This window comes from Panthera tigris, chromosome E3 (genome assembly GCF_018350195.1).
Source record: "Panthera tigris isolate Pti1 chromosome E3, P.tigris_Pti1_mat1.1, whole genome shotgun sequence".
Classification (NCBI taxonomy): domain Eukaryota; kingdom Metazoa; phylum Chordata; class Mammalia; order Carnivora; family Felidae; genus Panthera; species Panthera tigris.
In genome coordinates, this window is record NC_056675.1 from 22,994,485 (window position 1) to 23,018,081 (window position 23,597).

A 23,597-nucleotide genomic window follows, 5' to 3' on the forward strand; every position below is an offset into this window, starting at 1 on the left:
TAAGAGGAACCCAGTATAATGATGATGTCTGCCCAGACACAACTTCCAGCAAAATGTGTGAATGAGGCTTACACACAAGATTTTTATCCCCTAGTTCATTGGCGAACTTGTGTGTCTCAACATCCTGTCTTCCAGGAGACTGACTCCCAGTGGTGCTTAGGCAGAGTTGAACAGGATAGGGGTGTGTGTGTGGCAGGGGTGCCCTGAAAGTGGCCCTGGTTATCATCAGTGCCTTCTATTTATCAAGTTCAGTGACTACTGAAGGCCTCAGCCTTCATTTCTTCAACGAGTAGTTGACCAGCTACTGGGAGCCCAGCACTTTTGTAGGCACTGCAGATAGAGCAGCGGCCAGAAACCCCTGCCCTCGTGGATCTTCCGTTCTAGTGGGGAGACAAATCCATGATATATTGGGTGGAGACTTGGCACTGATGAGCAGTATTTTTCCCCTCTCCTGAACCCCTCCAGGATCCTGCTCACCCGTTTCTGGACTTACCTCTGTGACTGTTCCTCTTTCTCTATCCCTTACATGTGATGTTGTCCCCAGGATTTAGTCCTTAGGACTTTTCTAAGCACATCCGGGCAGTTAACCGCTAGATGGGCTTAGACCTTGTCTCAAGCTTCTACCTCCTTGCTGACATCAGATCCATATTCATCAGTGGTTATCTGTAGCTTTCATTGTTACCTCGGACTCCTCCCCCTTTCCCCTTACATTTTCTTTTATTTGAAAGCACCTATCTGAGTCTTCATGGATTCTTGATTCCTGCTGCATCTATAGCCACTCAGTAGTTTTTGTCTCGGCTAGTCTATTTCTTTTCTTTTTTTTTTTTTTAATGTTTATTTTTGAGAGAGAGCATGAATGGGGGTGGGGCAGAGAGAGAGGGAGACACAGAATCCGAAACAGGCTCCAGGCTCCGAGCTGTCAGCACAGAGCCCAACGCGGGGCTCAAACTCACGAACTGCGAGATCATGACCTGAGCTGAAGTTGGACGCTTAACCGACTGAGCCACCCAGGCACCCCTCGTCCACTCTATTGCTAAAGCCTACATCATGCCCTCCCCTGCCTTCACTCTGTCACTGCCCTGATTTGGCTTTTCGGGGGTTGAGGGATGGGGGGTGCAGTATTCTGCCCCTCAGATCTCAGAACCGTTACACTTGCCACCACCAGAATGCTCTAACAGATCTGGCCACTTGATCCCGGGCTGGAAAATCCTGAATGGCTTCCTAATGCTCTAAAAGTTTTTGCAATCAAATGGAATGCTTGAGTGCTCTTAACTCTTCTCTAACTTTGTGTGCTTCCTGCCTTTCTGCATTCTGCCGAGAATGAGCACTTCTCTCAGCCACAAGATCGTCCTTTCATGTTTTGATAATGCCACGTTTTTCCATAGCTTTAGGAGGCCACTCCTCTCCTTTTATCTCTTCAGTGAATTTAAGACTAGGCCTGAAGCCTGCTTTATCTGTGAGCATCAATGGGCTATGGAGATGGTAAATGTTGAACACAGGGTAAATGACAACAACGGAACATGAATATTACCTGTTAAAAATGGTGTAAATTTACAGACCAGACATTCAGGGTAGAGAGCAAAGGTAATATTCTAAAACACCAGTAGTGCTTGATTACTAGTGTCTACAAGTCAAGTATATCCAATGTAGGAGATGCTGACCCAACACAAAAATATAAAATTCTTCCAACTAGGTGTTTTGTTTTCTTTGGAAGAAAACAGTAGGAGAGTGTCCTGGAGTGGTAGCCATGTGGGGTTTTAGTGGGGGTGGGGTGGTGTTAAAGATCAGTCTGACATTTTCTATCTGGAAAGAGGTGGGGCCAGGTAGGACAAAGGAAGGGTCCTCGGGTGAGATGAGCCAAGATTTTCGTTATATAGGTAAGGCACTTAAGGTCCAGGGTTTGCATTTAATGTCCACTGGAATGAAAAAACCCCGGCCCTTTTTCCCCTTGTCCAGTGCATTCCCAATTATACCACGTTCATTCCGAGAAAGCTTGCATTTTGCTTTGTTTTTAAAGTTTCTTTTTTGAGAGAGAGGGACAATCCCTAGCAGGGCCCGAACTCACAAACCATGAGATCACAACCTGAGCTGAGAACTGAGCCACCCAGCTGCCCTGAAAGCTTGCATTTTAAAAAGTGTGAACATTCTGCTCTTTCTGACTTTGATTCTTGAATACTTCATCCCACTTCCAGAGGTAACAGTAGGATTTTAAGAGTTAACATTGTAAAAGCATACTGCCATGTTACAGGCACCGGATACTTAGGATTTTAATGTTTGAGGTTTTCTGAAACCCCAAACAGTCTGAAATAATTAAGGCAGCCCTCGGTTGTGATTCCGCCCTTTAGCTTCACTGCTGCCTCTAAGAAGCCACGTAAGTAATTTATCCTCTTCAGATTCCTCCTCTGTGGAGAGCAGAACTTTTTTGAGAATCAAATGTTAATGTATGTAAAGTGACTACAGTGCTACGTGGCACTTAGCAAAGACTTACTTCATGTTTGCTGTTAGCCTGTGCACCTGATTTCCAGCACATGAACAGAGGTGACTTACCTATAACTGTAAGTTCACCTCCTCAACTAACAAAACAGATGTTTAAAACCTTGGTGAGTTTCAAATTAATACTGAGACACCCTGGACATCAAGGATAGAAGGGTAGCAAAAAATATTTATAGGAAACCATACTCCTAGACCTAGTCACACGGGATTCTCACCATTTTGAAAGTCTCCCCCAAGTCTAGGCAAAAGATTAAATCCATAACAGAACACTTAGAAACTAAGGATGAACACATTTCCTATAAAACATTCAGTTAGTTTGGTAAACAAAGCTGTGCATTCCAAAATTTATAACCCAGACACCAAAATTCGAAGCAGATAACTTAGTCTGTTCTTGTTTTTGAATGCATGGGCAAAATACTCTAAAGCCAGTGGCAGTCCTATTGAAAGAATACACTGTATAAAGCGTGTTCTGGGGATGCTGTTAACCACCTTAATAGCTCAACTGGATGATTTGGTCAGCTCAATAATAGATGTAGAAAAAGGCATTCTATATCATTCACTGTTTATTCCTAATAAAAGCAAATGACCTGCAGCATGTTTAATAAGGAGATACTATAGTGGCCTAAACAGAAAGGTTTATTTCCTTGTTTAAAAGGCGGCCAGAAATAGTCCAGAACCAATGTTGGTAATATTGAATAATGACAGTCATTAGGAACCCAGGTTCCAGCTACTCCTAAATCCTCACTCAAGGATATGCTTCTCAACGTCATGTTACAGGATGATGGCTGATGTTCCAAGCCACAGGGAGGAAGGGGAGGAAGGAATACAGGAAAACTGATAATTCTTAAAGTATCCCGGAACTTTCATGTGATATTTGCATTTACATCTTCTTGGCTGTTTAGTAACAGGGCCACACCTAGGTGCAAAGAGGCTGAAGAATTGTCATATTCACATGCAATGCCACACCACATGAAACTGGGTTTTAGCTAAAGAACACAGGATTCGTAGTAGTGGATGAACTGTGTACCATAAGGCGCTGTGGCAATCTACTGGGGAAGAAAGCTGCCCTTGAACTATTGCTAAATGGGAAAACGTGCTTTTATATTTTGTCATGACCCCAGTTTTAAAACTAAGCAACCCCAGGGAACACCTGGGTGGCTCAGTCAATTGAGTGTCTGACTCTTGATTTCAGCCCAGGTCATGATCCCCCAGGGTCATGGGATCCAGTGCATCAGGCTCCACACCGAGCATGGAGCCTGCTCTGGATTCTCTCTCCCTCTGTCCTTCACCCCTACTCGCACATGCTCTCTCACTCGCTCTTGCACTCTCAACAAAAAAACTAAACTACCCTGGTATATGTATGCATATATAGTAACTAGTAAGTCTTTGGATCACAGAATTGCAAATGAGTTCTTTTTAAATTTTATATGCATTTTCTAAAATATCTGGGCTGAAAAGTCATTTTTGCGCCCAGTGTTTTTCAGACTTAAAACCCAAAGTGTGGAGAGTCTTTCCACCTGATTACCCTTCTAGGAGACAGTGCTACTGGTTCCTCATCTGTCCTTGGAGATAATTCTGGCATGTTCAAGTCAATGAACTGTACTTTGCTTTTTTTTTTTTTCCTTCCCGTGTAATGATATAGCTTGCCGAAATGCCATAATCAGTACAAACTGCTTGGTAGAAAAAAGAATAGCCCCTGCTTTCTGCTGTCCTGACAGCAGATGGGATCAGTCAGTTATATGTTGAAAGTCCTGGGTTTTAAAACTGGCACATGAATTTCCTGGTAGTTTCTGTGTATTTCCCTTCTTCTCCCTCCCACTGGCTCCATTCCCATGGGCCCAAACATGCTTTTGTCTTCTCTAGCACCCCTCTCCCTCCTGCCTTATTTCTGGCAGCCCAGCATGGTACAGTGAAATAAGGATGGGCTTTGGGATCAGGTTCAGTTTCTAGTTTTTTGTCACCTGTAGCATCCTGTGCAGGACACTCCACATCCCTGGGCCTCAGTTTTTATGTTCTTAAATGGTAAAAATGTTAAAAATTGATTTCATAGTGGAGGGGGGAGGGGCACCTGGATGGCTCAGTCGGTTAAGCATCCTGCTTTGGCTCAGGTCATGATCTCACAGTTCGTGAGTTCGAGCCCCACATTGGGCTTTGTGCCCACAGCTCAGAGCCTGGAGCTTCAGATGCTGTGTCTCCCTCTCTGTCTGCCCCTCCCCTGCTTGTGCTCTCTCTCTCTCTCCCTCTCTCAAAAATAAATGTTTAAAAAGTTAAAAAAAAAATCTATTTCATAGGTTTTGATGAGGATTTATTCAGGTCAAGAAAATGCCCAACACAATAGATTCTGTATAACTGTAGGTGTTATTTCTCTTCAAATCACCTTATTTGAGGTTTCTTTTATTTGCCACTGTAACTGTGGTCACTTCCATTTTGTCACTTTGTTCATTTCACAGCCTTTCCTATTCTCATGGAAACCAATAAAATTTTGCTAATGATACTAATAACCTAATGTTTGCAGAAGCTACAAAAAAGGTTGATGCTTTTCATAGAATCTGACCGTCCCCTCCATATCCATTAAGATTAGTATCAGCTGCAAGAAATGGATAAGCCCAGAGTACCAATTGCCTAATACATCTCTGAATCAGTTACTTGGGACTATTGCAAAAATGTGTACTGTAAGTTGGGTGACTTAAGAGAAATTTGGCAGTTCTGGAGGCTAGAAGTGTGATAATCAGGCCATGTACACTCTGAAACCTGTCAGATAATCTTGGTGATTTGCAACAATCTTTGGAATTCTTTGGCTCGTGGCTGTGTAACTCCAATCTATCTTCATGGTCATGTGGTGTGCTCCTTGTGTGTGTCTTCATGTGACCATCTTATAAGGATGCTGATAGTATTGGATTAAGGGCCTACCCTACTTTAGTATGACATCTTAACTAGTTACATCTGCAATGATACAAGGTCACCTACCAAGGAACTGGGGGTTAGGATTCCATGCCTAACTTGTGGAGAGATGAGTTAACTCATAATTCTCTCAACTTCAAGAACCTCTGAGGTAGATTGGGGCCCATATGCAGTCCATATGATGTTAAGCACCCAGGTGACTTCAATCTTGCTCTGCCATGAGTGATTTCCACTGCTAAGAACACTTTATGGTTCATGATAGGAGACTGACAACAAAAGACAAATTACCAAACTCAGGAAAGAGAGAGGACATCACCACTTGTTCTATAGAAATTAGAAAGGATTATAAAGAAATGTTAGGAACAATTTTATGCTAACTTAGGTGAGATGACAAGTTTCTAGAAAGACCCAAATTAACAGCTGATTTAAGAAGAAACAGAACATCGGGGCACCTGGGTGGCTCAGTTGGTTAACCGTCCCAACTTCAGCTTAGGTCATGATCTCACGGTCCGTGGGTTCGAGCCCCGCGTCAGGCTCTGTGCTGACAGCTCAGAGCCTGGAGTCTGCATTGGATTCTGTGTCTCCCTCTCTGCCCCTCCCCTACTCACTTTCTGTCTCTGTCTCTCAAAAATAAATAAACATTAAAAAAAAAGAAACAGAACATTTGAATAGGTCTATAACAAGAAGTTGAATTAATAATTTAAAGTCTCAACAAATGTCCAGGTGCAGATGGCTTCACATTAAATTCTGCCAAATATTTAAAGAAGAGGCTTTCCCAATTCTTTACAAACTCAGAAGATAGAAAAGGATCATTTCTCAAATGATTCTGAGACCAGTATTACTCATAAACCAAAATTAAAGGTCACAAAAACAGATTATAGACCAGTTTCCCCCCGTGAACATTGACAAAAGTTCTCAACAAAATAGTAGCCAAGCAAATCTGGTAACATTCTACACCATGACCAAGTAGAATTTATCCCAGGAATGCAAGATTGGTTTACCATTAATGTCAATTACTATGTAACATCGTTTGAATAGAATAAAAGGCAAAAGCCACACAATTATCCTAATAGGCACAGAAAAGTATATTTATAAAATCCAACATTTTAACAAACTAGAAATAGAAGAAAAAGAAGCTCAACTTGAGAAAGGGATTGGACTGAACGCTAAAGACAGATTCTTAAGATCTGGAGCAAGGCAAAGATGTCAGCTCTTGTCTCCTCCATTCAACATGGTACTGGAGATTCTAACCAGTGCAGTTAGTAGAGGGAAGAAAGAGGGAAAAGGAAAAGAGTCTGTATTTGCAGATGTTATGAACCTGTACATAGACAAATCCCAGGGAATACATGCACACATAAATAGCTTGAACTGATGAATTCCATTCACAATAGCATTAAAATGCAATACTTGGGAATAGATTTAACAAAAGTGCAAGACATTTGGCAATGTGCAACTACAAGGTATTATTGAGTGAAATTAAAGATCTAAATTAGAGATTCTGAAGGAGGGGTGATTGTTCCCACTGAGAGACACTTAGCAATGTGCATAGACATTTTTAGTTGTCACAACTTGGGGGAAGAGATGCTTTGGGCATCTAGCGGGTAGAGGCCAGAGATGTACCTAAACGTTGTACAATGCATAGGACAGCCTGAACACCAAAAAAATCATCTGGCCCCAAGTGTGAATATCCCCGAGGTTGAAAATCCTAATCTTAAACAGAGAGCCATTTCACGTTCATGGATCGAAAGACTCGATATTGTCAAGATGCCAGTTCTCAAAATGATCTGTAAGTTCAATAAAATCCCTATTCCAACAGCATTTTTATGTAGAATTGATAAGCTGATCAAAAGATGTATATGGAAATGCAAAAGGTCTGGAGTAGCAAGAGAGAGGGAGAGGCAGCAGAGAGCCTGATGCAGGGCTCAATCTCACGAACCGTGAGATCACCCCCTGAGCTGAAACCTAAACTCTTAACCGACTGGGCCACGCAAGCAACCCCGCCAGACAAGTTTTAAAAGAACAAAATGGAAAGACTTAACACTATCAGACTTTCAAACTCACTATAAACTACAGTAATCAAGAGAGTTTGGTTTTGGTACAGAATCGGCATATGGATAATGGAACAGAATTAAGAGTCCAAAAATCCTTATATTTATGTCATTTGATTTTTGACAAAGATCTTAAGGCAATTCAGTGGAGAAAGGAAAGTTTTTAAATTGTCCTGGGATAACTATATCTGTATTTAAAGAAAAACCCAAATAAACAAAAAACGGGCGCCTGGCTGGCTCAGTCGATAGAGCACCCAACTCTTGATCTCAGGGTTGTGAGTTCCAGCCTCACATTGGGCATAGAGGTTACTTACAAATAAAATCTTAAACAAACAAACAAACAAACAAACAAACACACTTAGGCCATTAACCTCATACCATAACCGAAAAATGAACTCAAACTGGATCACAGACATAAATGTTAAGAGCTAAAATTTTTAAAACTTCTAAAAGAAAATTTAGGAGAATTCTTCATGGTTTTAGGTTAGGCAAAGATTTCTTAGATTTCAAAGATTTCTTAGATAGTATGATCCATAAAAAAGAACAAGTGATAATGGAATTTATCAAAATTGAAAACTTTTGAACCTCAAAAGACACCATTAAGACCATGAAAAGGCAAAATACAGAGTGGGAGAAAATAGTTGTGAACCATATTTCTAATAAGGGAAGTCAGAATATGTAAAGAACTTTTTTTTTTTTAATGTTTATTTTTGAGAGAGAGAGCAAGAGCATGAGCAGGGCTCAGAGCTGTCAACAGAGCCCTATGTGGGGCTCAAATTCATGAGCTGTGAGATCATGACCTGAGCTGAAGTCAGACGCTTAACCGACTGAACCACCCAGGCACCCCAGAATATGTAAAGAACTTTAACAGCTCGATAATATGAAGACAGGCAACCCTGTTTAAAAATGGGCAAAAGATTTAAATAGATGTTTCACCAAAGAAGATGTAAGAATGGCTAATAAGAACATGAAAAGATGTTCAAAATTGTTGGTTATTAGGGAAATGCAAACTAAAGCAACAATGACTTACTACTACATAACCAATATTGGTGAGGCTATAGAGAAACTGGAACCCACACACATTATTGATAATAATGTAAAATGGTACAGGCATTCCAGGTAAGTTTGGCAGTTTCTTAAAAAGTTGAACATAAATTTATCTCATAAGTTGGCAATTCCACTCCTTGGACTATATCCCAAAGTAATGAAAACATGTCTACACAAAGGCATGTAGTGAACGTTCACAGCAGCATTATTTAGAATGACTTTAAACTAGAAACAGCATAAATGTGCATCAGTTGGTGAATGAATAAATGAAATGCATTATTGTGTCCACACAATGGAATACTATACAGCAACATAAAGGAACAAGCTACTGATACATGGTACAACACAAACGGACCCCAAAAACATTCTACTCAGTAAAAGAAGGCTGATACAACAGACTACACAGTATATGATTCCACGTATCCGAAAAATCCAGAAACGGTAAATTTATAGACCTCAGACTAGTGGTTTCCTAGGGTCTGGTGTGGGAGCAGAGATTAAATGCAAATAAGTAGGAAGGAACTTTTTTGGCTGATGGAAATGTTCTTGTGGAGATAGACTAACACTCTAAATTTACCAAAAGTCATTGAATTGTATACTCACAATGTGTGAATTTTATATCCTGTAAATTATTAGTAAAGTTGTTTTTAAAAAGTTCCTCGAGGAGGGGAGGGTCATATTGTAGAGGCACTTAAGGCTTCCAATACCACAGGACATGATCAATTTGCTCCTACCAAGGATAGTGTACGAGCTTTCCTGCTTTGTGGAGTTAGGTTCTTAGATATAGTCTTCAAGAATTACCGTATGCACGGAGTCAGAATATGCCTGGGGTGAGAACGGATAAATGGCAAAATTATTCACAATTGTACAGAAAGGATTTTTTTTTATTTTTTTATTTTTTTTGGTTCCTATAACAAAGGAGGTCCTCGGTTTTCTGAGGCGTCACATTGTTTATTTTAGGCTGGAGGAAACGGTTACGTGCAGACCGGTGAGTTCTAGTTCCAGCGCGGTGTGTTGCAGGGAAGGACTAGGAGGCTCGTGTGGCTACACGGATGAAAGGAGCAGGAAGGGTGGATGGGCACAGGCCAGATCTCGTAGAGTAAGTAGGAAGGCAGTAAAGCATGGTAAAGAGTTCAGGTTCCAGTGGCGGGCTTGCCTGAGTTCCGATCCCCACAGTGCCACTTTCTGTCTACAAGACTGAACCAGTTGCTCAACTGCCTCAAATCTTCATCTTTACGTTGGGGAAAATACTGGCACTCATAGTACCGTGAAGACTGTGAAGTGCGCTAGTGCACGTAAGGGCTTTGGAGGAAGCACATACTTAGGCCCGCGAACACGCACTTAAGTTAGCAAAAGAAGCGGAAGGCCCTCAAGCGCTCACTGCTCCCCACTCTCCGCCAGTGGCCTTGCGCCAAAGCCCAGCTCACCGGGGCGCCCGGAACGCCCGCAGTCACTATGGTAACGGCCACCTACTTCCGGAAGAAGTACGGCGCGCGGCGAGGGCCATTCCGAGCAGTCTGTCTCGGAGAGTTGACAGAGGGGCCTCAGAGGGGTGAGTTGCGGGTGCCGTGGGTTCCGCCTGCCGCCCCCCCCGCCCCAGGCCAGCCCCGGTGCTCTCGCAGGGCCGCCCGCCTCCGCAGCCTCGTTGCCACCGGAGCCAGCTCTTCAGGCGTGGACGCCGGGGCCGAGGCGGTGCGGCCATGGACTTCTCCAAGTTCCTGGCGGAAGACTTCGACGTGAAGGAGTGGATCAACGCGGCCTTCAGGACGGGCCCCAAGGAGGCGACGGCCGGGACGGCGGACAGCCACGCGGCCACCCTGGTGATGAAGCTGCAGCTCTTCATCCAGGAGGTGAACCACGCCGTGGAGGGTGAGGCCGAGCTGTCCGCGCGGGCGGGGGGCGGCGGTGGGAACTCGAGCCCGGCCCGACCCTCCTGCAGCCCGTTCGGGGGAAGGTGTCAGCTCGCTGCCGCCAGTTTTTAAGGCTTGCCAGGTCTGAGGCTTGCTCTTCCACCCCTCGCGGTGCCGTCACGTCTCCTTTTATAACTTAAGTCAGAAGCGTGAACAACAATATTTCAGTATTTCAACAGTATTAAGTAATCGTCGGCACGTGCTTATGTTTGGCAGAAGCGTATCAAAGCCGTATGGGACTGACACAAACCTGGGAAAATTTAGCGGACTTTCATGTCCGTGAGGAAGATGGGCAGGCCTGACTGGAGACTTGAACCATCTTTTAAGGATAGTTAATTATAAAAAATAATACACGCCAGCAGCCATTTCATTAACACCTCGATTCGGTTTTTATTCAGGGCATACTGCACGCCAGTCTCTCTGCTCGGCTTTGTGGGAGAGACACGTTGCACAGACTACCGGCAGGAAGCCTATGATCCAGGATACGGAACTTTATTTTATGGATGTGTCCAGTGTTTAAGAAAAGGCTGGTGTTGGTGGGGAGAGCGGGAGGGGAGCTGTCTTTCACTGCAGATCCTTTATTGCACTGTGCAACTTCTGTTTATGATTGAGCATCTGTCACGCATGTGCCCAGAAATAGGCAGTGGGCAAAAAGTGTACCTTTCAGACAGTTGTTGCCTTGTGGGGAAGATACTAAACAGTTCACTTACAATGAGGGGTGGCTTTACCCGCAACTAGAACCAGGAGCGGCGAGAGCTGGAAGAAGTGTATGGTTACCTGGTGTCTGGGAGAATCATAAAGGGCTTTCCCTGTGTTAGGCCTTGAAGGAAGACTTCATAGGGCAAAGAGGGGGGACGTCAATAACAACGCGATAGCAATATTTGAGTCCTTGGAATGTGTCAGGCAGTCTTTTAAACGCTTTATATGTATTAACTAGGTGGTTCTCCAACCAGGGCTGGCAACGTTGCCTCCTCCTCCCCCAGCCCCCAATATCTGGAAGTTGGTGAGAGTGTTTTTATTCATTGCAGTGGTGAGGCATGTCACAACCATGGACGTTCAGTGGAAGTACCCAGCGATGCTTGATGTCCTGCAATGCTTGGCACAGTCCTGCACAATGAAGAACTGTCCTGGCCAAAATGTTAATATTGCCCCTTTTGGGCATAATTATCTAATTTAAACCTAGCAATAGTCCTTAGAGGTAGGCACAATTATTATTCCCACTTTATAATTGGAGAAACCACAGCGGAGTGAGGTAACTTACCCGGTCATGTTGCTAGTGAGTGGGGCCGTTTGCATTTGAACCCAAGCAGTTGGTTCCAGAGCCCAGGCTCTTATCCATGATACTGTGCTACTTGTCTGGTATTAAAGGGAGAGAGGACACCACATGCAGAGGCATGTGAGTATAGAAAGGGCTAGCCAGCCCACAGAAGAGTGAGTTCCAACAGAGCTCCATCAATAACATCAACAAATATGAGTCACTGGTATGATGACCACAGGATCACACTTCCGTAGGGAGTGGGGAGACTTGCCGGAGATAAGGCAGAAAAGTAGATTGGGATCAAACTGTGAAAGGCCTTAAGTTTATTTATTTTGAGAGAGAAAGAGAGCATGCACGCACGAGTGGAGGAGGGGCAGAGAGAGAGGGAGAGAGAGAATCCCAAGCAGGCTCTGCACTGTCAGTGCAGAACCGTGAGATCATGACCTGAGCCAAAGTTGGACACTGAACCTACTGAGCCACCCAGGCGCCCCCCAAAGCTTTATTTTTATGGAAGATGAGACCGTGGCTCAAGTCTTCAGTGAAGAGAGGTTACTGCAGAGGTTCAAGGAGTGGGTATTGAGGACTCCAAACTGGAGGATCGATTTGTTCATGAATTCAGTCAACAAATATTGGGCACAAACTGTTTTCCACGTTTCAGAGATCCAATGTTGAATGAGACCCAGTCTTAGGTTGGATAGGTTAACAGGGGCCAGATCATGCAGGGATTTTAATGTCACGTGAAAGAGTTTGGATTTGAACCAAAATGAGTGTAATGGGATGTTACCGGAGGATTTATAAGTATGGGGGTGACATGGTTTGACTCATGGCTCCATTCTGCTGGAGGCTGCTGTTCAGAAGGGTGGACTGTCATCATAGTGGCTTCAGGTGGGGTTATGACAGTGGACATGGTGCGAAATGGATAGATTTAAGATGTTTTTAGGAGGAAGAATGGGGAGAACTTGCTGGTGGATTGGAATAAGGAATGAGAGGGGGAGAACATCAGGAATGGCAGCAGGTTCTTGAACCGCCCAGCTGTGGGCAGAGGTGCCAAACGTAGAGTAACGTTGAGAGAATTTGTAGTGAACATACGCCCACTACCTAGACTCTACAATTAATGACCTAACTATATCTCCTTTATCACAAGTCTGTCCACTTACCAATCCCTCTCTCCATTCATCCATCTTATTTTTTTGATGTATTTCAGAATGAGTTGCAGACATCAGTATCCTTTATCCCTGTGCATTTCAGTTAGTACCCTAAACATAATAGAGTTCAATAAGTTCAGTACTTGCTTACAGCTCTTTTTTTCTTCACCCTGTAAAATTTACATAAGGTGAAATGCACGAATCCTATCTGGTGAGTGTGATGAGTTTTGACAAATGTGTACAGCTAGGATAACTCAAACCTCTGTCAAGAAATAGAATGTTACCATCACCCAAGACAGTGTCCCCATGTCCCTTTACGGTGAAATCTGGCCCTTACCCTCTCAGAGGCAACCACTGCAAGTGATGGTTTTAAAAATGGATACAGGGGTGCCCCGGTGGCTCAGTCAGTTAAGCATACGACTCTTGATTTCGGCTCAGGTTGTGATCTCACAGTTCATGAGTTCAAGCCCTGTGCTGGGCTCTGTGAACACAGCGTGGAGTCTCCTTGGGATTCTCTCTCTCTCTCTCTCTCTCTCTCTCTCTCTCTCTCAAAAATAAACATAAAAGGGGCGCCTGGGTGGCTCCATCGGTAGAGTGTCCAACTTCAGCTCAGGTCATGATCTCACGGTTCGTGAGTTCAAGCCCCACATCGGGCTCTGGGCTGATAGCTCAGAGCCTGGAGCCTGCTTCACATCCTGTGTCTCCCTCTCACTCTGTTCCTCCTCCATTTGTGCTCTGTCTCTGTCTCTGTCTCTCAGAAATAAATGTTAAAAAAAATAAAAAAATATATAACAATGCAAATATTAAAAAAAAACATTAAAAATGGATACAAGAGTGGACTAAACTGGGGGTGCTGTGGAGAGGGGAAAAGAGGTATACAGGAAACAGCAAGGGCTGAAGAGTGACTGAGGTTTAGCAGGTGGAGACCAGGCTGGGGCCATAACATTGTTAAAAGTCAGTCTTTGTGCAGAAGAAATCCATGTCCTGTGTTTGTTTTCTTAGTCTTAGAACTTTACCTGGGGTCAGTGCAGGAAACAGATTTTTACTTTACAGCAGAGCTGGACGAACAGGTTCCTGAACTACTTCTTCGAGATGTTAGAGTTCCATTCATTGCGCTGGTAGAGAAGGCACTGGGCTTCTTTGGTTGATTCCCATCAAGTTGCCCTTTAAAGGCTTAAAGGGGTGTGCTATTAACTCTCCCAGTTCCACATAACACATCATAGTTTGCAAAAATGTTCAAGTTGTATTCTGCATTTGGGATGTCTGTGAAAAAATGCATCTTTCTTTCTTTCTTTCTTTCTTTCGAGAGCAAGCAGGGGAGAAGGGCAGAGCAGAGAGAGAGAGAGAGAGAGAATCCCAAATATGACGCGGGGCTTGATCCCATGACTCTGGGATCGTGACCTGAGCTGAAATCAAGAGTTGGCTGCTCAACTGACTGGGCCACCCAGGCACCTCAAAAAATGCAGCTTACTTAATATCGCTTGATCTCCTACCAGACCTGTTAAATAAGAAACTCTGGCAGGTGCCTGGGGACCTGTATTTAACTGCACTCCAGTTGATGCTGAGAGTCTGTGGACTGTTTTGAAAAGACCATGGAATGCAAATGGGCCGGACACATGTAAGGCTTGGTTTCAGCTCTGTGCAATCTTAAGCAAGTTACTCAACCTTCCTAAGCCTCAGTTTTCTTATTTCTAAGAGGCGGCTACTAATGATTACTATGGACATTAAGTGATAGAACGTTGGTAAACCACCTGCACGTAGCTGGCATCTACCCAGTGTCAGATTTTTTCATTCTGTCTCCTCACAGAGGGAGTTGCACTTTCACTCAGTGGTGGAAAACAGTTGGTGTTGGGTCGGGCTGATGGTTCCTTCCTTGTCAAGTCACGTGACCCTCACCCATCAGACTGGGGAGGACATGGCCCTGGCAGAGGCCACCTCCCGGCCCACCTCCTCTCCACCCCGCATTTCCCGCAGGCTCAGAAAGCTGTGTAGTTGGTAGTGCTTTGGGGAAGAGTCCCTTCCTGTCTCCTGATTTATTCAAGTTGTGACTGCTCCAATTTTCGCCTTTCATTCTTGGCTTCTTGCTGCAGAAACAAGTCACCAGGCTCTTCAGAACATGCCCAAAGTGCTCCGTGATGTGGAAGCCCTTAAACAGGAGGCGTCTTTCCTGAAAGAGCAGATGATTCTTGTCAAGGAGGACATTAAAAAATTTGAACAGGATACATCCCAATCGATGCAGGTATTTTGGCTCCTGTCCTAAATGTTGATTCTTGGTTTTGGAAGACCTTCCCTCCCAACCTGAACTCCAAAGTCTGCCAGCCACTCAACACTCCTCTTTGGCTTGGTTCTTTCAGCTTGCACGTCTGTCTTCAGCACCTGCTGAACAATGTAGCCATATGATTGGTGTTGTAAGGGGCACAGAAGCTCCCTGAAGACAGGGGCACCTCACGGTGCTTATGTTTCAAGTCACTGGAGCAAGGGAGAGAAAAAGGAACTGCCATTTCCTTAATGTTTGATCCCTCATTTCTCTTTTAGGTGTTGGTAGAAATCGACCAGGTGAAGTCTAGAATGCAGCTTGCCGCAGAATCTCTTCAAGAAGCAGACAAGTGGAGCACATTGAGTGCTGATATTGAGGAGACGTTTAAGACTCAAGTAGGTTTTTTGTTCAGGGGATGTTGTGCGTTCTGTTCGGGCAGGAACGTGAGGTTTGGAGAAACCGATGAGAAAGTCATTTACTCGAAACCGTAAGGGGTAGTAAAAAGCAGCACAGGAAGTGTGCAGGCAGAGGGTGGGAAGATCTGAAATTGCTCTGGGTCTTTCCACCATCTTGAGTTTGTATCTCCTGATTGACCGAAGGCTTCTAGTCACAGAGTTTAGGAGAAGCCTCAGTAAAAAAGGCAGAGGAAATGGATTAGGAGAGTGTGGAGCACGGGCAGACGGACCTTACCCATCATGGGATCCTGGCAAGGTACTTAACACCTCCTGGGCCGCCAACGGTAGTGAGTAGGAATGCTTTCTATACCTGGTTATAAGGAGGAGGTCAGATGATGTCTTGTGAAAAACTCCTTTTCAGTTGTTAAGCAAAATGAATTCTTTATCATCCCTTTTGCTGGTTTTCAGAACTCTCACAAGTTTTTAAAAAAGCGTTTAGTGCATGTGGGGAAAAAATTCGTAGACAGGAATAAACAGCCAAAAACGTTTTCCCTGTAACCCTGACACCTCCCAGTGCCCTCATTTCCCTTCTCCGTACAAACTCTCGCACCACCTTTATACCTGTCCTTCCTGACACATACACACTTATATATGATCCCTGCCCTTTGGTTGCCATAAATGGTAGCACATTGTGAACGCTGCTGGGCACTTTGTTTTTGTACTGAGAGATCTCTTATTCCATATCAGTTATGTTTGTCTTTAACACAGAGCGGGGGAGGGGCAGAGAGAGGGGGCCAGAGGGTCTCTTCTGACAGCAGAGAGCCTGATGTGAGGCTCAAATTCAGGAACCTGGAGATCACAACCTGAGCCGAAATCAGATGCTCAACCAACTGAGCCACCAGGCACCCCAGTTATGTTTATTTTTAAGTACAATAGAGCTCCTCTGGGCTCATGACAAGGTAATTGATTTAGGCTTCACAGATGTGAGTTGCAAATCTTACTTGACTTCTGGCACGGATGTGACAGAGAATGGACCTAAGTACAGTCTCTGATTGCAATCTGTACACTACTAATATTAACTAGCTAAAAGTTAGAAAGCTGCTTTCTCCCCTCCCAGCTATCCTGATATTCAGAACTAATTGCCCACAAGATCGCCTGTATCCACCTGGACATCCCCCTGGACACTGCAAACTAAATTCATTACTTCTGTCTAGAACCACTGCCCATTTGCTCTTCCCTTTGGTCTCCTTCTCTTGGTTAATGGCGGCACTTCCCATGCAAGTATTGAGGCTGGAAACCTCGGCAGTCCTTAACTGTTCCCTTTCCCCCATCTCTCCCATCTTTCTCTGAAGTTGTTTGTTCCTTAGATCCCTCTGCCACCACTCTGATCAAGCTTCCCATTTTCTCCTACACCATTTCAACATCCATCTGTCACTGCTGGCTCCCACCCTCTCATTGGCAAACTCAGTCGCTCCCTCCCTGTGCCTCTTGAGCCATAGTCCTTAATTTGTATCCTGATCTTTCTGTATGTGAACCCAAGGGCTGCACTGTGATCTTTGTGTTTCAATACGGTGTCTGACACATCGTAGACACCTTTCAGATGCTGAAATGAAACAATTACTGCATTCTTAATTCTTTTAAAAAATAGCTTTTCTAATTATAAACATAGTTTTTTTTAATGTTTATTTATTTTTGAGAGACAGAGAGAGCCAGAGCACAAACTGGGGAGGGGCAGAGAGAGAGGGAGACACAGAATCCGAAGCAGGCTCCAGGCTCTGAGCTGTCAGCAACAGAGCCCAACGTGGGGCTTGAACCCACGAACCATGAAATCATGACCTGAGCTGAAGTCAGATGCTTAACCAACTGAGCCACCCAGATGCCCCTAAACATAATTTTTTTTAATGTCGGTTTATCTTTGAGAGAGAGAGTGCTCACGGAAGCGGGGAAGGGGCAGAGAGAGAGGGAGAGAGAGAATTCCAAGCAGGCTGTGTGCTATCAGCATAAAGCCTTACTTGGGGCTTGAACTCATGAACCATGAGATCATGACCTGAGCTGAAATCAAGAATCAGATGCTTAACTGACTGAGCAACCCAGGCGCCCCAAATTATAAACATAATTTGTGTGTGTCTGGAAGATTTGGAAAATTCAGAAAAATACAAGGCAGAGAACAAAATGAGCCTTATTCCTATGTCCTAGTAATAAGCTTTTTATGTCTAGTAGGTATTTTTCTGTGTATTTTTACATCTTTGCACCTGTGTATTTTATATGTATGCATATATTACAGGTATATAGACACTTACATATATTTTAGTGTCTATATTCTTTTTTATCTAATTTTGCTATAAATAAATATAAAATCATATTTTATAATATATATTTTATAATCATATAAATCATATTTTGCTATGTAATTAATACTTTTCAAAAACATGATCTTTAATGGCTGCACAATATTCCACATTCCATTATGAGGGACTCAGCCTTTATATTTTATTTGTTATCAGGGAGGATTTAGGTTGCTTCTAGGTTTTTGTTACTATAACACTAGAATCACATTGATTAATTAAAATGCATGAATATCTCTGTGTCCCTCTGATTGTTTCTTAAGTTTTTATTTTTAAGTAATTTCTGTACCCCATGTGGGGCTCGAGCACACAACCCTGAGATCATACTCTACCAACTGGGCCAGCCAGGCACCCCCTTCTAATTGTTTCTTTAGGACATATTTTTAGAAAAGGAAATACCAGGTCAAAAGATATGAGTAGTTTTCGGGGCGCCTGGGTGGCTCAGTCGGTTAAGCGTCCAACTTCAGCTCAGGTCATGATCTCGTGGTCCATGAGCTCGAGCCCCATGTCAAGCTCTGTGCTGACAGCTCAGAGCCTGGAGCCTTCTTCAGATTCTGTGTCTCCCTCTCTGTCTGCCCCTCCCCCACTCACACTCTGTCTCTCTCTCTTCCTCAAAAATAAACATTAAAAAAAATTTTAAAGATATGAATAGTATTCAAGGCTCTTGATGCATATTGCTAAATTGTTTCTAGAAAGACAGTGTAAATTTATGGTACCAGGTAGACTTTTTTCTTCACACCCTCACTAACAATAGCTATTATAATTTTTCCAGGGTTTTTCCACTTTGTTAGGAGGAAAACTCTTGTTTTAATTTTATGAATTGTCTTTTCATGTATTTTGTCCGTTCTTTTTTTTTTTTTTTTTTTTTTTTTTAAAGTAGACTCCACAACCAACATGGGGCTTGAACTCACAACCCTGAGGTCAGGGGTCACATGCTGTACCAACTGCACCAGGCAGGCACTCTGTATTTTGTCCATTCTTAATTGAAGTACCTGGGTCTTTTAAAGTAAATATCCCCAATTGTGGTCTTTTTATAGGACATAGCTGTGATTTCTGCCAAGCTGACAGGTCTGCAGAACAGTTTAATGATGCTTGTGGATACTCCAGACTACTCAGAAAAGTGTGTGCACTTGGAGGCCCTGAAGAACAGGCTGGAGGCTCTGGCCTCCCCGCAGATTGTAGCGGTATTCACCTCTCAGTCTATAGGTGAGTGCTAGCCCTTTCTCGTCTTTGTGTGCACCTCTTTACAAAGATAAGGCTTTCCGAGTCTTCAACCTCTTGAATGTCTTAATGTGGATTAAATTATGTAGATCGGAAGTTAACTTGTAACTTTCTGGGGTGGTCACCTTTTTTCAGTATTTTATACGATGAGCATTTTCAAGCATACAGAAAAGCTGAAATAAGTGTACGACAGACACACGGTCTAGATCCCAGCCTGGTGTTTTACCAGATTTGCTTTGTCACTTACCTATCCACCCATCCATCTCCCTCTCCATCCATGTTCTGTTTTGGATGAATGTCAAAGTAACTGATAGATACCAGCATTTCATTCTTAAATGCTTCAGCATTCGTATCGATAACTGGAGTTCAGTATTGGTTTGTGATTCTCTTTTTTTGAGGTAAAATTTACATTTAGAGAAATGCGCAAATCTTAAGTGTACCGTTTGATGAGTTTTGGCCCTTATCAAGTATTATTTTTATTTCCTCTGATTTACTAATATGGGAGATCTATTAATAGCATTCCTAATATTGTATCATTCTTGCAACTCAAGAACAAGCCCCACATGTTTACGGGGTATCTGTGTGTGTGTGTGTGTGTGTGTGTGTGTGTATGCATGTGCATGGTAATGTACTACTGGATATTTTGCTGATACTTTAGAATTTTTCATAGAAATCCCCTTAGTAAATATCTTTGTCAGGCTTTAGTATCCTGGTTGTGTCGGCTTCATAAAAATGATTTGTAAGCTTTTATTCTTCCTTATTACTCTGTTAGGTTTTAAGGAACATTTTTATCAAATACTGCCATGGCTCCATTGAATGCTTTCTGCCTGCCGTTCAACTTGGGTATGAATATTACAACTTCTGCCTTATTTTTTGTTTGTATTTGCTTTAGTATGGCTTTACCCACTTTTTTTTTTTTTTTAGCCTTCAAGCTTTCTGTGATGTTTTATTTTAGACTGGCTATTGGAGATGGCATATGGTTGAATTTTGTTTTTTGATCTAGTTCATCCTTCCTTCCTTCCTTCTTTCTTTCCTTCCTCCCTCCCTCCCTCTTTCTTTTTCTTCCTTTCTCTTCCTTCCTTCCTTCCTTCCTTCCTTCCTTTCTCTTTCGTGGCTCCTTGCCCAACATGGGGCTTGAACTCACAACCCTGAGATCAAGAGTCACATGCTGACTGAGCCAGCCAGGCACTCCTAATCCTTATATTTTTTAATAAGTGACTTTATACCATTTAGGTTTGTGTTTTAACAGAAAATTTCAGTCTTGTGTGTCTCTACATTTTTTGTTTACTGTTTCTGTTTTCTTTGTGTTTTTTTTCTCTCACAGATGATTTGAAAGATATATAACTTGATTTTTGTTTTTCTAGTGATTTATTATTTCAGATACTAAACTAAGCTTCTTTCTCAATTTATTGGCCTCGTAATGAAACAATATCTGACTCCCCCAGTTAGTGAACTTTGATTCCTCCTGCTTCCCACCTACCCCACTTCCCCGCTCGATCTAGAAGATTGCATAGTCTAGAATTTTAATCATGGCATACTATCAAATTATTAATTATTAATTTTTTATCATAGGGCTTCTCTCTCTAAACTTTTAACTGTTAGACAATTTTCATATTTTGTAATATTTTATTTTTATGTAACTGTTTTCTTTTTTGTTGTTGTTAAATTGTATTTGTTTTTAGATTTTTTTTATTAACTTGTTTTATTTTTTATTTTTTAAAATTTATATCCAAATTAGTTAGCATACAGTGCAACAGTGATTTCGGGAGTAGATTCCTTAGTGCCCCTTACCCATTTAGCCCATCCCCTCCTCCCACAACCCCTCCCGTAACCCTCAGTTTGTTCTCCATATTTATGAGTCTCTTCTGTTTTGTCTCCCTCCCTGTTTTTAGATTATTTTTGTTTCCCTTTCCTTATGTTCATCTGTTTTGTCTCTTAAAGTCCTCATATGAGTCAAGTCATAGGATTTTTGTCTTTCTCTGACTAATTTCACTTAGCATAATACCCTCCAGTTCCATCCACGTAGTTGCAAATGGCAAGATTTTGTTCTTTTGGATTGCCGAGTAATACTCCATTGCATATATATACACCACATCTTCTTTATCCATTCATCCATCGATGGACGTTTGGGCTCTTTCCATACTTTGGCTATTGTTGATAGTGCTGCTATAGACATGGGGGTGCATGTGTCCCTTTCAAACAGCACACCTGTATCCCGTGGATAAATGCCTAGTAGTGCAATTGCTGGGTCGTAGGGTAGTTCTATTTTTAGTTTTTTGAGGAATCTCCATACTGTTTTCCAGAGTGGCTACACCACCTTGCATTCCCACCAACAATGCAAAAGAGATCGTCTTTCTCCACACCCTTGCCAACATCTGTTGTTGCCTGAGTTGTTACTGTTAGCCATTCTGACAGGTGTGAGGTGGTATCTCATTGTGGTTTTGATTTGTATTTCCCTGATGATGAGTGCTGTTGAGCATTTTTTGGCCATCTGGATGTCTTCTTTGGAGAAGTGTCTGTTCATGTCTTTTGCCCATTTCTTCACTGGATTATTTGTTTTTTTGGGTGTTGAGTTTGATAAGTTTTTTATAGATTTTGGATACTGACCCTTTATCTGATATGTCATTTGCAAATATCTTCTCCCATTCTGTCAGTTGCCTTTTAGTTTTGCTGATTGTTTCCTTCACTGTGCAGAAGTTTTTTATTTTGATGAGGTCCCAGTAGTTCATTTTGGCTGGCCTTTGTTTCCCTTGCCTGCGGAGACGTGTTGAGTAAGAAGTTGCTGCGGCCAAGATCAGAGAGGTTTTTGCCTGCTTTTTCCTTGAGGATTTTGATGGCTTCCTGTCTTACATTGAGGTCTTTCATCCATGTTGAGTTTATTTTTGTGTCTGGTGAAAGAAAGTGGTCCAGGTTCATTCTTCTGCATGTCGCTGTCCAGTTTTCCCAGCACCACTTACTGAAGACACTGTATTCCATTGGATATTCTTTCCTGCTTTGTCAAAGATTAGTTGGCCATCTGATTGTGGGTCCATTTCTGGGTTCTCTATTCTGTTCCATTGATCTGAGTGTCTGTTCTTGTGCCAGTAGCATACTGTCTTGATGATTACAGCTTTGTAGTACAGCTTGAAGTCCGGGATTGTGATGCCTCCTGCTTTGGTTTTCTTTTTCAAGATTGCTTTGGTTATTCAGGGTCTTTTCTGGTTCCATACAAATTTTAGGATTATTTGTTCTAGCTCTGTGAAGAATGCTGGTGTTATTTTGATAGGGATTGCATTGAATATGTAGATTGCTTTGGGTAGTATCGACATGTTAACAATATTTGTTCTTCCTATCGAGGAGTATGGAATCTTTTTCCATTTTTTTGTGTCTTCTTCAATTTCTTTCATAAGCTTTCTACAGTTTTCAGTGTATAGATTTGTCACCTCTTTGGTTAGATTTCTTCCTAGGTATTTTATGGTTTTTGGTGCAATTGTAAATGGGATCGATTCCTTGATTTCTCTTTCTGTCACTTCATTCTTGGTGTATAGGAATGCAACCGATTTCTGTGCGTTGATTTCATATTCTGCGACTTTGCTGAATTCATGAATCAGTTCTAGCAGGTTTTTTTGGTGGAATCTTTTGGGTTTTCCATATAGAGTATCATGTCAAATGCGAAGAGTGAAAGTTTGACCTCCTCCTGGCCAATTTGGATGCCTTTTATTTCTTTGTGTTGTCTGATTGCTGAGGCTAAGACTTCCAATACTATGTTGAATAACAGTGGCCAGAGTGGATATCCCTGTCTTGTTCCTGACCTTAGGGGGAAAGCTCTCAGTTTTTTCCCCATTTGAGGATATTAGCGTTGGGTCGTTCATATATGGCTTTTATGATCTCAAGGTATGATCCTTCTATCCCTACTTTCTTGAGGGTTTTTATCAAGAAAGGATGCTGTATTTTGTCAAATGCTTTCTCTGCATTTGTTGAGAGGATCATATGGTTCTTGTCCTTTCTTTTATTGATGTGATGAATCACGTTAATTGTTTTGGGGATATTGAACTAGCCCTGAATCCCAGGTATAAATCCCACTTGGTCGTGGTGAATAATTTTTTTTAATGTACTGTTGGATCCAGTTGGCTAATATCTTGTTGAGGATTTTTGCATCCATGTTCATCAGGGAAACTGGTATGTAGTTCTCCTTTTTAGTGGGGTCTCTCTCTGGTTTTGGAATCAAGGTAATGCTGGCTTCATAGAAAGAGTTTGGGAGTTTTCCTTCCATTTCTATTTTTTGGAACAACTTCAAGAGAATAGGTGTTAACTCTTCCTTAAATGTTTGGTAGAATTCCCCTGGAAAGTGATCAGGCCCTGGACTCTTTTTCTTTTTTTTTGGCAGATTTTTTATTACTAATTCAATTTCCTTACTTTTTATGGATCTGTTCAAATTTTCTATTTCTTCCTGTTTCAGTAGTGTATATGTTTCTAAGAATTTGTCCATTTCTTCCAGATTGCCCATTTTATTGGCATATAATTGCTCATAATATTCTCTTATTATTGTTTTTATTTCTGCTGTGTTGGTTGTGATCTCTCCTCTTTCATTCTTAATT

The 23,597-nt window shown here is 42.4% G+C and overlaps 1 protein-coding gene across 1 annotated transcript in view; it reads left to right on the forward strand.

Moving 5' to 3' along the window:
* The first annotated feature begins 9,658 nt into the window (after positions 1-9,658).
* The window catches only part of COG7 (component of oligomeric golgi complex 7), an 83,267-nt gene continuing 69,328 nt past the window's right edge, over positions 9,659-23,597 (forward strand). The window contains exons 1-4 of the mRNA XM_015538351.2: positions 9,659-10,358; positions 14,893-15,041; positions 15,338-15,454; positions 18,837-19,005. Coding sequence (XP_015393837.2) covers positions 10,190-10,358; positions 14,893-15,041; positions 15,338-15,454; positions 18,837-19,005 — 604 coding nt within the window. The 5' untranslated portion in view covers positions 9,659-10,189. The remainder of the gene's footprint in view (positions 10,359-14,892; positions 15,042-15,337; positions 15,455-18,836; positions 19,006-23,597) is intronic.